The sequence below is a fragment of the Centruroides sculpturatus genome, unplaced genomic scaffold (assembly GCF_000671375.1).
Source record: "Centruroides sculpturatus isolate CEXI.00-Female unplaced genomic scaffold, Cexi_2.0 scaffold817, whole genome shotgun sequence".
Classification (NCBI taxonomy): domain Eukaryota; kingdom Metazoa; phylum Arthropoda; class Arachnida; order Scorpiones; family Buthidae; genus Centruroides; species Centruroides sculpturatus.
The window spans coordinates 214,577-238,416 of NW_019385002.1; the positions used below are offsets into that span (position 1 = coordinate 214,577).

The 23,840-nt window shown below is 25.8% G+C and overlaps 1 protein-coding gene across 1 annotated transcript in view; it reads right to left on the reverse strand.

The window, feature by feature from the left end:
• The window catches only part of LOC111633245 (Down syndrome cell adhesion molecule-like protein Dscam2), a 162,198-nt gene that overhangs the window by 24,050 nt on the left and 114,308 nt on the right, over positions 1-23,840 (reverse strand). The window contains exons 10-17 of the mRNA XM_023377781.1: positions 22,153-22,419; positions 10,502-10,909; positions 9,257-9,418; positions 3,338-3,622; positions 1,542-1,661; positions 1,290-1,463; positions 988-1,135; positions 774-922 (exon numbers count right to left, since the gene is read on the reverse strand). Coding sequence (XP_023233549.1) covers positions 774-922; positions 988-1,135; positions 1,290-1,463; positions 1,542-1,661; positions 3,338-3,622; positions 9,257-9,418; positions 10,502-10,909; positions 22,153-22,419 — 1,713 coding nt within the window. The remainder of the gene's footprint in view (positions 1-773; positions 923-987; positions 1,136-1,289; positions 1,464-1,541; positions 1,662-3,337; positions 3,623-9,256; positions 9,419-10,501; positions 10,910-22,152; positions 22,420-23,840) is intronic.

Here is a 23,840-nt window from a genome sequence, read left to right on the forward strand (position 1 = left end):
AATTTAAAATAATAAAAATTGTAAAATAAAAAAATATTTTTTATATTTGGAAACAAGAAAAAGTTGCTTGAAGTAGAGAAACTTTTCGGAGAAAAGCAAATTTCTAGAATTTAAATAGGCCCTATAATTGACAGATCTGTTTAATAATTCATAATTATGCTGAAACGATACATTGTTAATTGCATTTATTCATGTCAAAAAATTTTAAATGTAAATTCCCATATTTCAGCGATTTATCAATATATTAGAATTTATAAATAATTTTTAGCAATTATTAAACATCAAAGATTGACATAATATAATTTTAAGATAAGAATTTTCAAAGAAAGATCGCGTTATAAAATTATCTCAGTATGTTATAATTATTTAGAAAGGTGTTAAATAGAAATATTGTCATATATATATATTGCTTCGATTCATCATAACAAAATTTCATTAGTATGCTTCCTACAAGATGCATAATTTAGTAAGAAAGTCTGCTTCCCGCATTAATAAATTAATAGAAAAAAAATGATGCTAGAATAAAAATGTAATTATAATAAGTAGTGGCTTTCAACATTTATCTATCACCGCCGAAATTTATCGATTATTGAACAATGATAACTCTTTGCTGACTATAGAAGCAGATAGCTGAATCATCAACTCTATTTACATTCAATCTTTATAATAACAAAGAGAAAGAAGATATGGAATGAATAAAAATAATCGATAAAACTTTCATTTCCGGTATCAAAATTGCTGATAAAAAATAATAACTAATCAATTATACTTACCTTGTACAATAATTTGTATATTTAGATCATCTTTGCCGTAAGTATTTGCTGCTGTGCAAGTAAACAAAGAGGAATCTCTTCTATCAGCTGATGGTATGTTCAGTTCGGAAGTCATACCGTCATCGGTTAACGTGTCTTCAACCATATATCTGAAAAATTGAAAGGATTTTAAAAAATCCAATATTTTCTTCAATTTCTAAAACAAATTCCCTACTTTCTATTTAACTGTCTGTCTAAAACTTGGCTATCTTTCCTCCATGTTACCGATAATGGACGATCGCCAAATGCTTGACATTTAATACGTATATTTTCACCTTTTCGAATTGTTTCTGCTTTAAATTCTTCTTTAAAATAAGCTGGAACTATAAAAGAAAATTAAAAACAAAATTTAATAGCTATTTGATGACATAGTTTGATTCGTAATGTACAGATGGCACCACGTTTCAAGAGATTATCTCGTTTTATTAACGTTATATTAAGGTAATTTTGACTTAACTCGATTATTGTCGTACTAACCTCTTACTGTTAATTTAACTACGGTGCTTATACCAGATCCTATTCCATTACTAGCTTGGCACATGTAGTAACCGCTATCAGATTTTTCTACGTGTCGTACTGATAAAGAGCCATTACTCATCATGTGTATGTGAGCATCTGTTAATAACGTTTTATAATCGCTTGTCAATGAACCTAAAAGTAAAGTTTACAAAAATTTTATCTGATACTTATTCTGATAATAAACTATCTTGGGAGAAGTATATGTCATACCTTCTGCTCGTTTCCATATTATTTGAGGTTTGGGAAACCCATTTGCTTTGCAATTCAGTAGAACATCTGTTCCTAACACAGCTGCTGTGTTAGTAGGCTCTAACGTCCAGCGCGGAGGTGCTATAAAAATATAGTAAAATTAAATTATATATTTATACTTTAAACCGAGTATTAAGTTTATAATTTCTAGTTAAAACTCTAATAACAGTTACAACAATTTAATGAAAAGTTGACATTCATCGATGTAATCTGATTACAAAAATTCAAATTAATAGAAAGATAAATGGTTTTTTTAACTGAATTTTGACTTTGTCAATAGGTGGCCTTAGCACATTTTTTTTTGGCTTTGTCATCGTGTTCAAAGCATTTAACCTATATTGTTTTCTTGTTGTTTGGACTTCCACCTTTAATTTAGTAAAAAAAAATTGTATTGATTAATTATTTAGTTTCGTTTTTATCCCAATTTAAAAATGGAAGAACAAAACATGCATTTCAGACATATTTTATNAAAAGTTGGTATAAATATTTTAAAAGCTATCAATAAAAAACCGATCTGTTGATATGAGAATCTCGAGAATTGAGTATGGCTATGTTAGTAAATTGATACCAACAATTTGGAATAAAATAATAAATAGTTATTGAAAACGACATTAAAGTTATTTTTCTCGTAAAAAATCTCTGGAAAATTCTTAAATGGCGATAGAAATTTTACTCTTAGCAGAATTAGTGGCCATAAAAAAATGTGATTCTATCCGATATAGTAAGCTATAACAACAGATAATATAAAAAAGAATATAAAGTAATGAATATATAGTGTTTTAAATAAATCTATACCCATTGAGATTTCCAGTTCGATGAATGCAAATGCTTTCTAATTTTCTAAATGTTCGTCTTTATGGAATTTTTAAGCTTTCGGTATTCATGACTGCTTAAGATCATTATTTTATTTTCAATATTGTTTGTGATTATTCAACTAAGAAAAACGTTTTCGCATAAGGAGAAGAATTAAGAGCGACAAATGCATCTACCAGATTTCTAATAACTCGAGTAATTTCATTCGAAATTCAATTAGTCTGAATAGTCTTTATATTACACGAACGAGTTCTGTTTGGAAAGGATTTAATTTGATGTTAGATTTAATTAAATTATTTACACTTTTTTTTTTAGTTATCATCGAACTACAGACAGAGGAGAGAAAAAGGAAGAAAATTTTCAAGTAAAATAACAGCATTTGTATGGCTGCTATTTTCCACTAAAATTAGATAATATCTTGACTTTTGAATGCATAATTTTCTAAATTAATTATAAAATGTTATTTTGTAGTAATCATTCCATTTTAAACGAAAAATTCCTTTTATATACAAATTCAGGAATTTAATCGAGGTAAAATGGAAATTATTTCATTTCAGATTTGTTTACTTTCATAATAAAAGCGAATATAACTCGTATAACATTAATTAATAAACTAATTAGTTAAATTAGGTCAAATAACTCAAGGAACTGGAAAAAAAATAATTTTAAAATTGTTTTGAAGTATGTAACAATACTTTAAATTTGATCTTAATTTAAATTAATGTAACAATTTTTTGTTCGAATTTAAAAACTCAATTAAATTTTTATAATAATAAATTATAATTATGTGTAAAAGACAGCTCCAAAAAAATCATTAAAGTGAAGCATTATCTCTTTTCGAATAAAATTTTTTTAATCATGTTTTCCTGTTTTTATACGTAATTAACGTAAATGAGCATTTTTAAGATTTATAAATTAATTTTAAAAAAAAGTTAAACGTTTACCATGCACTATCATTGAAGCCGTTAAAGTTGCTGTAGCTGCTGAATTTACAGCTGTGCAAGTATAATTGCCTCTATGCCTTAAGTCAACTCTTGGAAATATAAGAGCCTTGGAGAATTCGTCTAAGATAGTTTCTGTCACTCCTAGATCATGTGGTAAAGGCTTTCCTTCCTTTAGCCACTGGATGGTGATTGGAGGATCGCCTTTAGTTACAGAGCATAATACTTTTGATCTAGAACCTTCTTCTACAGCTTCCGGGAAAGCAAATGGTTCTATCACTGGTGGAGCTGAAAGATAAAAGTGGAAGTAAAGTTTGAAATATAATATCATTATTATAAATCCCGCTGGAATGATATATAGCTTTGTTTTTCTTTTACTCTTCCAAAAATTACGACAAGTAATAAATTTATAATTTTATTAAATATGTTGTTTGATAAGGATTGCCCAATAGAGTGACAGTTTGTATCTGGTGCCATTATGGTAATCATAAAAGCCCATTGAGAACCTCAAAAACGACAGCCATAATTGGATAGTAGTCAAGTTTGGAGAATTTAAGATGGTAACCCACCACTAAACTAGTTGCAGATGAATGGTACCCATCTTGACTGACTGGCTTTATCTACTCGAAACCACGAAGATGCTTCACACCGGATTGTCTCAAGAAGAAGATTGATTTCATTATAAATATATTTAATGAGACTTTGTTGTTAATCATCACAAAATTAACAAAGATTGATTAAATTAGATATTTCCAGAAAGTGGAATATTTTTAATAATGAAAATTATTGATTGAAACATAAATATACATATATACTAAAGTTAAAACACATCATACATTATTAAATTTCATATATTTTCATATTAAAATGTATAGCAATTACGATATTTTAATAAAATTCTGCTGCATATTAGCATAAAATTTAAAAAGTCGGTATAAAGGAATATTTTATAAAAAAAATTTAATAAAACGAATAAAAAAATGTTTTAGTAATAATTGAGTATTCTATAGCAAAAATTCAATATGTTACTTTTATTAATTCCGAATTTATTCATGTTGAAATAATAGGCAATTAACGATAGAATAAACTTCATTCAGTTTAAATATTCCTCCAAGGTATAATTCCATTTCTATATAATAAGCAATTTTATACTCTAGATCTTTTAATCGAACTAAACTTTTCATTTTTGTTATTTTGAAAAGTTGTCCTTTCCGAGAAATTTTCTGAATGATTAAGCTTTACAAAATAATGTAAATATTTAAAAAATTAATTATGAATTGTTTATGATATCCGATTCTGTGAATCAGATTCAGAATAATGATGATGACAAAGAATAGGAAAGAATGGAGAGTAAGGAGAAGAGAAGGAGAGGGGAAAAAAGATTTTTATAGAATTTTCGAATGCATTTTCAATCCGAGTTTTCTAATGACATTTCTTATTCTGTAGATGGAAATAGGAGAGAGATTCATTGCAGTGGAAAGTGACATTTCAATATACCAACTACTTACAGAATTTCGTTCTTTTCTGCAAGTTTGTTAAAAGAAAAAAGAAAAAAAAAAAAAGGATATATTGTTAGTATTCTATAAGATGGTATGCCTTGAAGGAATGTTTCCTGAATTTTATCACTGAGTTCAATAAGATTTGAAAATCTTTTATCCCTTTGTTTTGTTGATAGTTGGGATTTTATAATATATATCTTTCCATATATATATTACAAGATTAGAGTAAAATTGAAATGTTATTCTTAACATAAAATATATACATATAAAAATATATGGATACATATACAACATCAAACGACGAATAAGAAAATAATTTTTTTTAGTTTTATTAAAATTCTTTTGGAATTTTAAGAAGTTTCTTCAAAATATAAGATTTTTCAGGACCACTTCAATTGGTTTTAGAGTTAAAATAAGAAAAACACGAAAAAATTTAATAGTAATATATTGAATAAATTCTAAACTATTGAAGCATTGGGAATATTTTCATGAATTTGATTATACATGCAAATTTTTCTTGTTTTTTTTAAACTATTGTTATAAAGTAACAGTATAGATAGATACATGTATATGTTTAATATAACAGTCAAAGAATTTAATAATAGTTTTAAAGAATGTTATTAAAAATATAATTTAGTTTTTTAGTTTATAATATTGATGTTCTGTAGTTTTATCTGTATTTATTTTTTTCTGTTCTTTAGCAAAGGACTTTAAGAGTGTTGTTCTGTGTGAAGTAGAGCGAAGGAATTGATTGTTTTCACCTCCAACGATGCGTTGTCATACTCCCAGATCAAGAATTTTCAATTTATCATTTTTTTCTATATTTTCTATTTTTTCTTATATTTTTCTTCGTACAAAGTAACAAACTAATAAAATTATAACTATAAGAAAAATTATCATAAATCAAAAATATTTACTGTAAACAATGTAGTCAGAACAATTTACTAAACATCCCTTTGACGAATTGTTAAGAGATTAAAGCTTCAATCTAGCATTACCAATAAATGCCAACTGAATAATGGACTAATATTAAGTTAATCAAAAGCACTTTTGATGATAAAATGAATCTTTAAACTTTCCTTTTCAAACTAATAAACTAATTACAACTTCGCAGTGTATTGTTACTAATTACAGAACCTGTGTTATCAAAACGATTAATTAAACTGCATAATGGTAAATGCCAGATCTCCCATGAGTCTTGGAATAATATACTGTATATCTAATGGGGATTCAGATGAAAATTTAAGAGTTTTATTATGGCTGATTCTATTTCTGAAGAAAAATACTTTATGAATTACATTTAAAANGTGACTTTCATCTTAAAAAGAGATACTAAGTCCCACGTGTGCAGTACTCAACACATCTTCATTCATTGCATTATGAATAAAAAAACATCATAAATTTTATCTCTAATCCACCTCTCAAGAAATTTAAACCCTAACATTAAGCCTATAATAAATGTCCTGTGATGATAGTAATCGAGATGTAGTAAAGAGAATATTTTGAGTTAAGAGTTATGGAAGATCGTCCATAGAAGAGCTTGCGATAAGAAAGATAATAAGATTAGTTTCTTGGTTTTTTTCAAAAAATGCTAATAGATTACAAAGAATTTTCTTTATTTTCGTGCATAAACGAAGGCTTTATATTAATTTAAATATAATAATTTTAAATAATAGGCTAATGCGATTTGTTTATAAGAGTTTTATAATTTCTTAATCTTCAAAATAAGCTTTATTAAAGGAATAATTTATAGAAACATTGCTAGAAGCAAGTGGATTGTTTAAGAGGATTTTGAATTAGTGGCAGGTAAGAATATTAAAATATTTCGCGTTGTGTTTTATCCTTTACGGATTTAATTCTATTACTATCGGAATAACTTTGACATGTTGATGAACAAACCATAACCATTAAGCTACTTACAATTTATTATTTGTTTCCACCCATTAGATAGATAGAAACCTGATAAATCGCCTGTTTGCGCTAAGCAAAATTCGATTTTAGTAATAATAAACCATAATATATATCCTACAGATGTTTATTATTAAAATTTAAGTTATATTTTTATGTTTTTATTTATTTAAACACGATAAACTATAGATCGTAGCGTGGAATAACGCATGACTGAAGTAACTTATAAAAATTAATTTAAAACAATTATATTTTATCTCTAAAAGGATAAATTCGATACTATAACTGTTTAAATTCTTTTTTATTTTCTTTAATTTTATCTGTTTCTGTAACCGGAGAGGAAATTAAGCAAACAAATTTAAGCATTTATAGAAGAGTTTGACACTTCGAAAATGCATGATGTTAGGAAGTGCCCAACAGCACAAAATTAATGAGAAATGAAGAGGATGGACATTTCATATGTAATTAATTTAATTAAAACGGAAATTACAAATAAACTTAAAGAGGAAATGGCTCTATTTTTCATAATCCAATATTCAGAAATTCTTTTATACGATTTTAACAAAAATTCGAAATCTTTCGAATTGATGATTATTATGCATTATAATATAAATTTACATTAGATTAATCTATAAATTTATATACCGCATAAGTGTTTATGTAAGCAAACGTAGCATTTAATATAAACAACACGTTCTATATTAACTTAATCGTTTAATTAATGAAGGATACATTTTATTTAGTACACCTGCTCACATACATCTAAACTATTATAAAGGTTAAACCAAGCTTGCTTTTCATGCACTTCAGATCCATTATAAAATCAAAAATTATATATTAAATTACTATTTGGATTAATAGCGCACATAGTGAATAGTCTTTCAAATTTGTTTGTTTATGCATTATGATATTTAAAACAATTGAATTAGTCTTTAGAAACGAAAAGCTATTATTATACATTTGAATTCTAAGTATAATTTTAATCAAATGTTAAAATCTTTAATATTTCCTTCTAATGGAATTGCTATGTGCATTTCTACATTCATTGTTTACTTTAACTCGAATGTTTTACATTATTAGGATAAACATGGTAAATTTAGATTCTATATTATTTAAACCAATAATTGAACAAAATTGCCAATTATTTGTCTTCGAGTAAATGAAAAATTAATGATAGCGAATTTGTTGTAGAGAAGTAACATTTGAAACAATCGTTTTGCATTATTAATAAAGTTGTCATGAGAAAAGAGCAAGTTAGTGATCTTGGTTGATTTAATGCTAAATTAACTTTTATTTTCGACAATGAATCACATTGGAATTGGAATAGGCTGCTTCATTTATATTAAATTTGATATTTAATAGTATTTATAGCACAAGTAATCGTTTAACTTATATTTTCAAATTTTACCGTAAACGTCTACTATTTATAGTGAATATAAACCATAAAAATTAAGCGAATATAATGAAAATTTTAAGCATTTATTTTTGAAAATCAAGTTTAGAATTATAATTTTCATAACAAAATTATAATGGATGAAACTCACCATTATAATGCTTATTGAATCATCCTTCATCCTCTCATAATTTTTCATCTTTTATAATTTATATTTTTATTTATTCATGCGAATGCACTCATTTATTATATGCATTATTTCCATACAATTTATGATTTGTCAAATTTTATTGTTTTCTGATTAATGTGTTTCTATGCATCATCGTGATTTGTTTTATCAAATAACCAAGAACAAAGAGCTGCAATCTGACTTAATTAATTCAAAACTGTAAACAATATAAATTCAAAAATATCATGAATAAAGAATTAATAAATAAGGAAAGATTCTGTAACATATCTGTCCATTTAAGAATAAACTTTTATAAATTATTGCCTCGCTATAAAAGGAAGAAATTCCTATTTAATTCTATGTCATTTCATATCAGAAATTTTTCGTTACAACTATTGCTATAATGAATTTTAAACAGTAAGGAACAATATATGTTTTTAAACTTGTTATTACAATAAAACGAACACTGTGACTTTCATCTTAAAAAGAGATACTAAGTCCCACGTGTGCAGTACTCAACACATCTTCATTCATTGCATTATGAATAAAAAAACATCATAAATTTTATCTCTAATCCACCTCTCAAGAAATTTAAACCCTAACATTAAGCCTATAATAAATGTCCTGTGATGATAGTAATCGAGATGTAGTAAAGAGAATATTTTGAGTTAAGAGTTATGGAAGATCGTCCATAGAAGAGCTTGCGATAAGAAAGATAATAAGATTAGTTTCTTGGTTTTTTTCAAAAAATGCTAATAGATTACAAAGAATTTTCTTTATTTTCGTGCATAAACGAAGGCTTTATATTAATTTAAATATAATAATTTTAAATAATAGGCTAATGCGATTTGTTTATAAGAGTTTTATAATTTCNTATATTAAAATATGTCTTTTTTTATACATTAAAAGAAATTTTCTTAGCTTTGAATTGCGGTTTTAAATGCAAAACGTACATAGAACTCGCACATTTAAGTTCCTTTCCCCTCTTTGTCCTAGTGTATTTCGAGCTACACATGTGTATTTTCCTCCATCACTTCTACGATCAACATCACGAACAGTTAATGTTCCATTTTTGTAGGTCTTCTGCCTGTGATTGTAAGGTATCCTTCGACCGTCTGTTAGATAGAAAAACGGAAAAATTGCTCGGCTAGAAAATTGTTATTATCTTTTATAACATGTCAAAGAATTACTAGAAGAGCAAATAATTATTATAAAATAAATATTTGCACAATTAATATGAATTCTACAAATAAATAAATTACAAAACTCAGTCATACATCAATTAATAAAATGAAAATTAAAACTTATTTTAATGCTAATAATCTTTATATATTTTGTTTATATTCGCGTAAACAATTTAATTTTAAAATGATAAAAGATAATTAATTAATTTGCAATTATAAATTATTTTTCATTATTTAAAAAATGTAAAAAGAAAAATCATTTTTAAGAATTGTGTTTAATGTATGTCCGAATTTATTTTTCTCTGTATTCGCAATTTAATTGAAGATAAACAGTGATATATTGTTCAAGTAGACGCTATCGAACAAACAATCAGACGGGAGTTTCTAAATTACATAAAGAACGCATCGAACCTTCAAAGCGGCTTCTATCGATGCAATTTAGTTCATTATTATCGCCGATCTGAGTTAACACAGAGCATTGTTTGCTATTAATACATTTAATGCATTGTCTTAACTGTTTTATAACAAGTAAAATTCAATAAATTACTTATTTTAATTGCGCTTAAAAATATATATCCAGTGAATAATATACATAAAGTCCATACGCTAAATCATTCAGTAGCCATTTAAATGTATTACCCATCATGAATTAATCATTTTTTGTTGAAAAGAACGAAGAAATTTAACAGAAAAAATGGAAAATAATAATACGAGTATATTAAAACATAATAGGTTTAGTTACGGAATAGAAAAAATAATGCTATATTATGAAACTTAATATCAAAATTGAATAAAACATGCTGTATAAAGAGGAAAATCATACTGGATAAGGGAATATGTTTGAAACTTGAATTTCTTTTTTATTCATGAACAATGATGTGATGTTTTTTAAATTTTGCTAGATGTGTTTATATCTAGAAACGGCTGAGTTGTTTTAGAATAAAATAAAATTGATATAAAACAAGTATACAAAAGTTTCATTTATTTTCAACTATATTAAAAGAATCAACTTACTATGTTCCCAGTATATTTCTTCGATAGGATATCCCGCTACAGGGCAACGAATCCATAACCAGTCACCTTCTACAGCGACTACATCTTTCATAACGCGCACGTAAGGAGGTCCAATGACATTAATTTTAGCAGTGTGAGAAATTTTCCCAATATCATTGGCAGCTTGGCACTTATAATATCCTCCATCTTCAACTCTGGCACTAGTAACGTTAACGAAGCTGATAACTTCTGCCTGTCTGGTAACAAAGTCTCCAACCGAAAATCTAACGTGATCAGGTATAGCAACGTCATCTAATGTCCACGTTACTTGAGGTAAAGGATTTCCTGCTGCTATGCATTTTAACGACATGGGAGAGCCAGGTTCTATCGTTTCAGATTCGAAAGTTTGCTTTAACATAGGTGTGACGTCTATAAAAACAAGAAAATTTATTACTTTTAGGTAAAAATGTGTAACAAAGAAGCTTAAATTAGTGAATTACGACAGTGTTAAATACAATCATTGCCTATCGATTGCATTCGAATATCGGATAAACTTGGTCGACTTGACAGGAGCACTATGGAAATTACCTTTTATGTCTTCCAGTTTATCCTATTATGTTAGACAATTCAATCTACAGAAACTCAGTTAACGACAATCACGAGATCAGATAATTCAGTGATCACGATAACTGTTTCTCTTCTTGCCGGAAATTAAACCATTTCCTTCTCTATTTAAATGTATTGAGTATACCTACCCATACATGAATATGTTTCATGCTTAATTCTCTATTCGTGAAATCATTTTGAATTTCAAAATTTCTCCCCATTTACGGATATCTGAACGCTTTATCACTTTCCAGAATTTATATTATCATTTTGATAGATGAATTCGAGTATATTATAGGTAATATACATTACAATAGCAATAAATTATCTTGCGTAGTGGCTGTACTTATTCCTTAAGTTTAGTTGGCCCTATAGGAATAGTTTAATAGCAATTTGGAAATATATAACAGCGATTTCCTAATTTCTCGTGGTTTAAAGTTAACTTTTACAGTTCCTGACAGATTTCTTTCTCAAGTAACTTCACTTCGGGAAGGTAATAAAATGTATTTAATACCCTATTCAATTTGCCAGGAATTTTGATGGCGTTAAGCGTCAAGTGTTATACGATCCATTTGTTGTTACAACTACCTTTTGGGATTTGATTATGAAACTTTAATTCAAGTGTTGTGTGAGCAATATTAAATAAAGATATTAATGTTTCATATAAATTCATTGTTAAGTAAACGATTAACAAAAAATATGCGATGTTTATTGATACTTAAATAAACATTCTACTTCATGTAATTTTCTTCATATTAAAGTGTTGATCGGGAATTTTCTTAGAATTTTACTTAAAACATATTTATGAAGCTTTTTTACATCGTTTTAATATACGAGTTTCCTAAACTTTTTCTTTGAAATAAGTTTAATGGAGCTTAAAATTAAAGTAAAGGAGTGTTTCAAAATTAGATGTGCCTATTAGATTATTAAATTAAGAAATATAACTTGAATGTTATTTCCATTAATTAAGAGGATCCCTAAATTTACATATCCCATTCGTAAGAGATCATAAATCGATATTTATTTTTATTAATCATCAAAGATCAGATTAGTTTAACATTTCCCCATCAAAATGTCCTAATCGATTTTATTTTCTCTTGTTGTACTTCCATAAAATTCGCTTCGCCTTTGAATCAAATTATCTTAAAATTTTATACATATTTTTTTCTTTTAATCTACAAAAATATCTTTTATAAATTTCTCAGTTCATAAATCTCTATACAAGTAGCTTCATTCTGCAACTATTTGGAATAAAATGAGAAAAATTGTCAAACGTACTTTTTCTTAACAGTAAAATAGCCAAATTTACTTCGCAAATAACGAAAAATTTATTGTAAAAAGTTATTCTTTTGTTATTTTTTTATTAATTATAAAAAATATACATTTAGAATAAAGAGAACTGCACGAATCAAACTTGTTCCGATGTGTTCAATTATGAAAAAATTCAAGCAAATATTCTAGTAAATTTGTCAAAATTTCAAAAGTTAACTACAAAAAAATTCTGTTACTAACTTTATGTAAAATACTTTGTAATTTTACAGTTACTTTATTTTTAATACCCGTTTTAATCTGTAGACTTCAGAACAAAAGATCCGTTATCATAGTCCATTAAAAGTTTAATCTGCAAAATCGATACTCGCTAGATTTTTTCTTGCAATTCTGACAAAAAAAATCCATGATAAAATTATCAAGACATTAAATTATAGGATTTTTAAGATTCTTGTTTGCATAATAACATTGGTATGTACCAAATTAAAATTTATAAAAAAGCAAATTTCTAAGTCTCTATGTTTTCTTCATAGAACCAAACTTCATTAGCTGGAAACAATGTTATAAATTTGTAAATATTCATTGTTTTCCTAAATATAATATAAGAATTTTTTTGTTTTTTCACGTTGATTCAGTAAATTCAATTATACACTTTTACTTTGTAATTTTAAACGATTATTGGATTACAAGGCTGGCAATTCTTGTGTTAATCGAAAATGTACCCCCTTTGAAACATTAATTAAGTATGAAGGAATTAGCAGATAAATGCAATTAATGAGTAGATATTATGAATTCTCTTAGAGTAAAGGGAATGATGAGGACAAAGGAGCTTAGCATAACTGTCATTCAAATGTTAAGTTCTCTTGTAATAAAATCATGTTACAGGATTTATTTTTCAATTTTTATAACTGTAGAAACGTTTTAAAGACTAAATATTAACGAAAAAATGATATTTTTAGAACAATAAATAATATAAAATTTTTTTTTAAATACTTTTAATCGGGATTTTATATTAGTTCAATTTTACCTTTGTTTTTCAGTTTATATAATAAATAATTTGTGTAATTATTCTGCATAGTTTTACTTTTAATTAACGAAACTAACTAGATTAAATAATTAATTTTATTTAGAATTAGCTAATATAAAACAAGTTTAATACAAAAACTTAATTTATATCGTCTTGAGATTTTTATTTTTATGTTTCTAACATAAAATAAGTAGGCCCTATACTTTTAAAATCAGTTATTACTTTATAAGACTTTAATTAATGTTTAATCCTTAAAAAAATATTATAAAGAATGTCATTTTGATAGTAATAATGAAGATATATCACATTCACTTTTATATTTTTAATCACCTTGTATAAAAATTAATTTATTTTATCGCTTTTTGAAAACAATTTTACTTGATTAAAACTAGCTATTTTAAACTTTGTTTCACTGTAAAATTCTATTTTAAAGATATTTTTCAAATAAATTAAAATTTAATTATTTATAAATATCCATTTATTTAGTGTTTTAATGTTAAATTTATTTGTAAATATGGATTTAAATTTTTTTCTTATGGCATAAGTTCATAAACTAAGCATAAGTTTAGATCTTAAGCATCAAAATCAACAACTATAAATGGATTATTTCCATTTTGTGATGAACTGAAAAAGAAACTGTTCCTATTTAAAGAAGTAAGAAAGGTAAAGAAAAGAAGCTCGTTAGAGCTTAAATGATACAGAAAACGAAGACACCCCACCATTCCTTTTTGGATAATTCTTATAACCAAATCATTTATCAGAGGGTGGTCTATGTGAAGTTTGTTAAAAATAGACAGAAAATACTGTTCTGATAATAATTATTTCTTATTTCTTCATGTTTATGATAGTTTTCTAAAGAATAAATGATTGCAANAAGAAGTGCTTAATTGTTCGAAAATTTTTTTTTGATAAATTTGATTATTTTCACTTAACAATTCGCAAATTATTAATGATATATTTCCTTTAAACGATTTATCCTATAAACTATAAAAGATTTAGTTCCTTTTAACTATTCTTTTTTTATTTTCAAATGGAATATATTTATTCAAAAATTACAATTAGAATTCTTAAATTTACAATTAATGAAATACAATTGATTAAATTTTGTAATTAATTTAAATTTTCTATTTACTTATTGGAAGTATTAAATTTAAAAGTCCTACTTAATTTCTCATTAAGTTTAATTCTAGTTAATGTTTTAGCATTAGTAGAATATGAAAGATTTAAATGCAATTATTTTTGACTATATTTTAAAAAATGTAATTGGATTACTGAACAAAATATAAAGGTGATTTCAATTTAATTAAATTGCGTTGCTTGATACTTTAAAATAAATTTTATTGATTCATTTTTGTATTCCTATCTTTTAACTATGATTGAAATATATTATTACATTTATAGATCTCGAGGAAATTAAAGTAATACATTATAATTTTAATAAGTATATTTTTTACTGTCTTAATTACACAACAGAAATTATGCATACAGTTAAATCGGAGCTTATTAACTCTACAGTTAATGAAATTGTTTGCATAAGTAAATAGAAAATAATAAGGAAATGAGTTAAAAAAGATCAGCTACTTCCTCGTTATTTTATATTCATTTTATGAACTAATTTCTATAAATTATAAATAATTCTCTCAGGCAAATTACATTTTTTCAATTAATAATAAATATATAATTGAATATAATTTATTTTATGCTTATAAATAGCTTATAAATAATATATAAAATTTTGAAATGTAAACGTCTATAAATAGTTATAGATGTAATAAAATCTAAGCCTTTAAAATTTCGATAAAACTACGATATTCTACTTCAACTTAGCTGTTTTAAAAAAAAAAGATTAAAATTGTAAATGAAAAGATGTAATTGGAGTTTATGAATAATTTTATTATTTTCTTTATTAATTTATCAAATTGCATATCTTCGTAGGTAAATGTTTGAATATTTAATTATAAACTTCTACTTTTAAATTAAAAAAAATCAAAATATAATAGTCTTATACAATTTATGATTTGTCAAATTTTATTGTTTTCTGATTAATGTGTTTCTATGCATCATCGTGATTTGTTTTATCAAATAACCAAGAACAAAGAGCTGCAATCTGACTTAATTAATTCAAAACTGTAAACAATATAAATTCAAAAATATCATGAATAAAGAATTAATAAATAAGGAAAGATTCTGTAACATATCTGTCCATTTAAGAATAAACTTTTATAAATTATTGCCTCGCTATAAAAGGAAGAAATTCCTATTTAATTCTATGTCATTTCATATCAGAAATTTTTCGTTACAACTATTGCTATAATGAATTTTAAACAGTAAGGAACAATATATGTTTTTAAGCTTGTTATTACAATAAAACGAACACTGTGACTTTCATCTTAAAAAGAGATACTAAGTCCCACGTGTGCAGTACTCAACACATCTTCATTCATTGCATTATGAATAAAAAAACATCATAAATTTTATCTCTAATCCACCTCTCAAGAAATTTAAACCCTAACATTAAGCCTATAATAAATGTCCTGTGATGATAGTAATCGAGATGTAGTAAAGAGAATATTTTGAGTTAAGAGTTATGGAAGATCGTCCATAGAAGAGCTTGCGATAAGAAAGATAATAAGATTAGTTTCTTGGTTTTTTTCAAAAAATGCTAATAGATTACAAAGAATTTTCTTTATTTTCGTGCATAAACGAAGGCTTTATATTAATTTAAATATAATAATTTTAAATAATAGGCTAATGCGATTTGTTTATAAGAGTTTTATAATTTCTTAATCTTCAAAATAAGCTTTATTAAAGGAATAATTTATAGAAACATTGCTAGAAGCAAGTGGATTGTTTAAGAGGATTTTGAATTAGTGGCAGGTAAGAATATTAAAATATTTCGCGTTGTGTTTTATCCTTTACGGATTTAATTCTATTACTATCGGAATAACTTTGACATGTTGATGAACAAACCATAACCATTAAGCTACTTACAATTTATTATTTGTTTCCACCCATTAGATAGATAGAAACCTGATAAATCGCCTGTTTGCGCTAAGCAAAATTCGATTTTAGTAATAATAAACCATAATATATATCCTACAGATGTTTATTATTAAAATTTAAGTGTTAACATTGCAACAAGTTGTAATGTTCACTTAAATGCCAGATTAAATGTGATTGAACACCAGGTTTGTAATCTCCCATGTTGAAAACAAACAACTTACAATGTTTGGAGAATCTTCTGTTTCCGGACAAATGCTTTGTGTGTCATTACAGTTACGTGTTGAATTCTACTTGTCAACGCGCAACATTTTCATTATGATAGCAAGTATATTGCATACTGCTTGCCAAGACAAAAATCTGTCATAATCGAATCATCCTTAAAGAGTCGACATTGGTAAGGACTGATGACGTGGTAATACAGCACTAATGTTGATGGTACTGTGACAACATATCTTGTTAATTGTCAGTCAGATTAAGTTGTGTATTCCAGTCAGACTGAATAAACTTATTAATTGGATGGACATTGATGTAATATGAATTATCCTTTCTAATATAAATACTTTTTATCATTTTTGAAAGGGTATAGTGATATTCTTTAATTTATTCACTCAATCTCTGAGTGATTAGAGAATGCACAAGTTTCATCACTAATATTTGAGTACCACATGCAGCTTACGAGCCACACTTTGTCTGCTGTTGCTACACGACTAACCATATGTCCATTACGAATGGATCTGACCAGCATCGGTAAGGAAACAGCAAATGATGCTTAAGTCCATACTATCTGTGATAATTATGGAAATCCAAATCAAATCTCCAGTTAGTAAATAGAACGGCATCTTACNTGTTGGAAAAATTGAAGGATCTTTTTTCTTTGTTACACTCACTTTTAAAAGTTTTATGTTATTTTGTTCATTTTAGCAGAAACAAACTACCAATCTTTTGAACGTGGTAAACATTTTGTGGCTACTGTTTGTCATAAAACGAAAGGAAGTTGAGGAAAAATTTTTAAATGTTCTTATCTTTGTTGCAAAAGTCGTATCTTGAAGATTGTCTGTCTTTCCTAGAATGGTTTGGGGTTTAATGCCACTGTTGATGTTCTTTTCTCAGTACTTAAAACATTCGAATTTTCTAATAATGTAAATGGACTTTTCTACTGTTGTTATGAGAATAATCTCGAGAACGATTAAATATATAACAACTAAACAATTTATTTTTAACATTAAAATGTTAATGGTGGTAGCATATGTTTCATTTTTTTATATTAAAAATAATTTTATTCTTAATAATTATGTTAAAATTTAAATAATTTTATCAACATGAATTATTATTATTGGTATTTATGCTTTTTTTTCAAACAATAGTTCCTTACCTCTAACTAATAATTCCGTTTCTACTTTTTCTTGGCCATTACTGTTATTAACGGCACAAATATACTTTCCATTATCATTTAAATTTGTTTGTCGCACAATTAATGTGCCATCCAATTGTGTTATCCTACCGCTGAGTTGAACTCTTGATGGAGGACGGGAATAATTATCATTCACTCTATACCACCTAATGCATTTTATATAAAGAAAAATTATATAAATTTCTAAGAATTATAAGTTTTTCAGATAGATACGCATTATTTTTTTTAAAAAATTGCATACGTATAAGTTGGTACAGGATAGCCTTGTGCAGCACAAGGCAATTCTACTGTCTGTCCTTTATCAACTTGGATTTTTGATTTGCTGTGTGTAATTCTAGGAGAAACGCTACTGTGAGAATCTGGATAATTTCAAAAAAAGCAATATATCAGTTTAAAATCTCACTGTAACAATCCTACTATTTTATATAATAAATATAAATTATAATATTAAAATAACACACTTTACTCTTATACAAGTTGGCGCAAAGAATCATTGTTACTTAAACAAAATTAAAATAAATTTATACTAGGATAAAAGATAAAAATTTTCTAAAATTTATTTTAATTATTTTCCGCTAAATCTTGAAATAATAATATTCTTTGCAAAACCGGAAACATATCAAACCAATTATGCTTAATAGACGTAGTCCAGATGATAATTTCCAAATTTATTTCAGTACAGACGAGAAGTAACCACTTATATTAGTCGTATCTTAATTAGTAAAGTCAGGAAACATTTATAAAGCTTAACTATTGTACCTGTGACAATAAGTTTCCCAGCTGAACTACTTGGCTGTATTTCACCAGTTATTCTATTCCTCGTCACACAACGATAGGTTTTAAATCCATCCTCAACACTTACTCCTCTTATGTGTAGTTCTCCTGTTGGAAATACGCTATATTTTCCTCCTAGTGGAAACATGGAAATTCCAGTAGGATTTAATTAGGTTTGGAGAAAACTGCAATGCATTATTGAAGGATTAAAACAGACTAAGGTAGATTAAAATATAAAATTTGCATCGTATCGTATCAGAAATGTAAGGACGTGATTTCAGATTTTTTTTCAATTTTAATCCCTGTAATGGCAATATATTTTTAAAATATTTAAATCTTTATATAGTTTTAAAGAAAATATTTTAAAACATTTCTTTATACTTATAACATAATACAAGTTTTAATTATATAAACTTTGCAAATTTACTTAGCTTCTTCTTACATTAAATGATGCATGAATGATAATTCATAATAAATATTCATGCGATAATTAACTATATATTTTACGATTCATATAAATACCTATGCTAATTGACTCGAACGTGTATGTAAATTATCATGTAATTTAGTATTATAATAGCAAACTCATATCCTAAAATAATCCTTTAAATCTCTTGTGATACTGGGTTTGATCAATCCCTCTAGAATCATAATGCTACACTAGCTACTATAGTGACATAAGTGGACGCAATTAGTTTCACAATAATCATAGCTTATGAAAGTGGTGTAAAATGAGATGGTAAACAAACTTTACTCGAAATAAAATTAATTATTTGTTAAGAAACTTGATAATTCATTATTTTTAAAAAACGATTTTGCCATCCATTAATTTTTCATATAATTTTAATGAAATGAAACTTGAAGAATTGTTTCTAAAGATTTTTCTCCCCCTTGCTCTTCTTTAAGAAACTAGATTCTTTCTCTATTAAAATGGAGGCTAGATCCTATTTCTCTATTTTAAAAATGAAGTATTTTCTTCCATTAAAAAGATGGAGGACCAGGCCCTATTTTTCTATATTTTAAAAATGAATTACTATTTTTTGTTGGAAAAATTGAAGGATCTTTTTTCTTTGTTTGAAAGAACATTTTCCATTAAAAATGGAGTTATATTTACTTTTTTAAAAAAAGCATTTTTAAGTAAATGAAATTAATTAATTCAAGAATTATAAAATTAATCATTTCGTATTAAATAAGAGAGATAATTAGTACTTTTCTCATTTGTGAATATATTAGTATTTTTATTCATTAATAAAATTAGACAGGTTCTGTTTCCTGGAATTTAGATTGTAATATCATTCCTTAATGAAAATACGAAAAATCAATTCGTTTTTTTCTCTTTAATACGAGATTATTTCTCAAAATAAAATGAAATAGTTTTCTTATTTTGTGAGAATAAAGTATTTTCTTCTGCTTTAAAGTATATACAAGATTTTTCCTAGAATTTTTCAAGCAAAAATATTTTATTTTGTTAAAAAATTAAAGCACTACTTTAATCCATTACTAAAGTTTAGGAAAATAATATTTTTATTTTATAAAATAAAATAAAAAATATATAGTTTTTTTTCTTCATTAAAATTCTAAAGCGGTTTATTTTCCTTACTTTTAACATAAAAAAAAATCTTTGCTAAAGCCCATACTCTTTTACTTCATTTTAAAGCCATATAAAAGTATTTTCTTCTCATTAAAAGACTAAAAATGTAATTTTATCTTATTTAAGAAGAATGAATATCTATTTCCTTCATTGAAAATTAAAAAATAACTCAACTAAAGCATATAAAATGCAAACAAGTAATCTATTTTTAAAACTTTAATAGGAGGAAATAGTCTTGAAACAAACTTTAAGACGTCTTTATATACATATAGACGAATATACGCACAACAGGTGAGCAATTTATTACTTTTTAGACAGGTAACTGTGGTTGTATTTCCCTGTAGACTTCAGCAATAAAGAAGAATATAGGATAAGACAAAGAATTGTGCCCTAGAGACACTACAAGCGTTATATATTTTTTTCCTCTTTATACCACTCTTTTCCCAAACCATTCAGAAAGAAGTGTTTTGTCGGTTAAAGATTTAACATGGCTAGTCATATAGTGAAAATAAAATGTAACAAAAATACGAAAAAAAATAATAAAAAAAAACATAGATGTTACAGGTTACATACTTCCAGAAAAACGATAAAACATATTGTTTTTTATATATTGATATATAAAATCTTTTTTTATACTTGGATCAAAAATTGAAACGTGATATCTTTCCATTAATGTCAAAAATGTAATTTGATATTTTATATAAAATATTGAATAATTTTATAAATTATGTAACGTTTTAAACCGCGTAAGGTAATCCTAAATTATATATAAACATTACAAGATAAATACATAATTCAATTTGAAGATATAAAACGATATAACGTTTAATAAAGTATATTTTAATAATAGAAAAAATTTTAAAAGAAACATTTTATAAATTTAATAAAAAAAAAAAATAAATAAATATATTCACCTCTTTCAGCCGAAGAAATGACATTGATGGAGTCATCTCTAATCCAAGAAGTCACCATAACATAATCTCTAACAAAACTTGGAATGCTGCATTTCAATACAGCTGTATTCCCGTAAATAGTAAATTCATCGAAAACTTGAATCTTGTACGGTTGTTTGACAACTGTAACAGAAAATATAACATATCTGATTATATGTGAAATCATCTGAATAGTTTCTCCGGTAACTTTCTTTGCTGTCCTTATTAGAAACATATTGAAAATGATGTCGGCCGTATTANATTTTCCGCTAAATCTTGAAATAATAATATTCTTTGCAAAACCGGAAACATATCAAACCAATTATGCTTAATAGACGTAGTCCAGATGATAATTTCCAAATTTATTTCAGTACAGACGAGAAGTAACCACTTATATTAGTCGTATCTTAATTAGTAAAGTCAGGAAACATTTATAAAGCTTAACTATTGTACCTGTGACAATAAGTTTCCCAGCTGAACTACTTGGCTGTATTTCACCAGTTATTCTATTCCTCGTCACACAACGATAGGTTTTAAATCCATCCTCAACACTTACTCCTCTTATGTGTAGTTCTCCTGTTGGAAATACGCTATATTTTCCTCCTAGTGGAAACATGGAAATTCCAGTAGGATTTAATTAGGTTTGGAGAAAACTGCAATGCATTATTGAAGGATTAAAACAGACTAAGGTAGATTAAAATATAAAATTTGCATCGTATCGTATCAGAAATGTAAGGACGTGATTTCAGATTTTTTTTCAATTTTAATCCCTGTAATGGCAATATATTTTTAAAATATTTAAATCTTTATATATATAACTTATATTAACTTAACAATAATTAAATCAGGTCATTCCAATTAACTTTTATCTAATAGAAGCATGTTTCTTAATTAAAGAACGTTAAATAATATAGGAAGCTCTGATAATTTACGCTTAAAATGTCATCCGTTTGTTTACAGAGCTCGGTAGGTACGCTTCAATTTATCAATTAAATTACTCGTTTATGCAATAAATGTGAAATTTATAAATTGACTTTAATGCTTAACGAAGTTATTTACCTCCAAGAATGAGCTGTGATGTTCCTTGAGCCGATTCTTTATCGTTATATACAAAACACTGGTACATCCCTCTATCTTCTCTTTCTACTGTGCTTATTCGTAACGTATCTCGAGTGACAATAGATCTTCCAGCATTCAAGACCGGTTGAAGATCTTTCTTCCAATTAATTGCATGAATTGGATGACCACTCACATTGCAAACGAATGTTGCCGATTTACCAACATCCACAGTTTGATAAGGTGGATCAACATGAACCGTTAATGTTTCTAAGGACATTAAATTTAATTTATTAATGTTCAATTTGTGGATAATTAAATAAATTAGTTCTCTCAGGTATAATTTTAACTAGTCAATACATTAAAACTATTATTACAGATTAGTTTCTTGGTTTTTTTCAAAAAATGCTAATAGATTACAAAGAATTTTCTTTATTTTCGTGCATAAACGAAGGCTTTATATTAATTTAAATATAATAATTTTAAATAATAGGCTAATGCGATTTGTTTATAAGAGTTTTATAATTTCNATGAAGATATATCACATTCACTTTTATATTTTTAATCACCTTGTATAAAAATTAATTTATTTTATCGCTTTTTGAAAACAATTTTACTTGATTAAAACTAGCTATTTTAAACTTTGTTTCACTGTAAAATTCTATTTTAAAGATATTTTTCAAATAAATTAAAATTTAATTCTTTATAAATATCCATTTATTTAGTGTTTTAATGTTAAATTTATTTGTAAATATGGATTTAAATTTTTTTCTTATGGCATAAGTTCATAAACTAAGCATAAGTTTAGATCTTAAGCATCAAAATCAACAACTATAAATGGATTATTTCCATTTTGTGATGAACTGAAAAAGAAACTGTTCCTATTTAAAGAAGTAAGAAAGGTAAAGAAAAGAAGCTCGTTAGAGCTTAAATGATACAGAAAACGAAGACACCCCACCATTCCTTTTTGGATAATTCTTATAACCAAATCATTTATCAGAGGGTGGTCTATGTGAAGTTTGTTAAAAATAGACAGAAAATACTGTTCTGATAATAATTATTTCTTATTTCTTCATGTTTATGATAGTTTTCTAAAGAATAAATGATTGCAATTTTAAAGATTTATATAACATAAAAAAATGGAAGAATAAATTTTAAAATGTCAGCAGAGAATATAATTAGTCAAAATAATTCAGTTTTGTTTACAGAAAAAAAAAATCATTTCACGCTCTATTTGCTACTAAAAGCAGTGATTATTAATTATTATTAATAAATACTGCTACTTAGACATGTTAATAAGAGTTCTGAATGAGTAGATTATATTAAATATGTCGAGAAAATGAGCAAACGTTTTTATAATAATTATACTAGAAAAAAATTTAAAATACTAATTCAATAAATTGTTAATATTAAAATAAAATTTTCAAATTTTAAAAATTTGTTTACTTTTTTAATTATTCAACTTTTTTATATTCAAAATTTTAGGATAAAAATTTTAGATAAAGAAAAGAAATTAACTGAAGTAACACGAATTACTATCGTATAATTATATATGTATTTTAAACGAGAATATAAGTTATATATACAAAAGTTATTTCATAAAGATTCTGTTAATTATAACACGTTAAGCTCACCAGTAAGGAATTTAGCTAGTTGAAACATCTCTGTTAGGTCACGTTAACAAGTTTTCA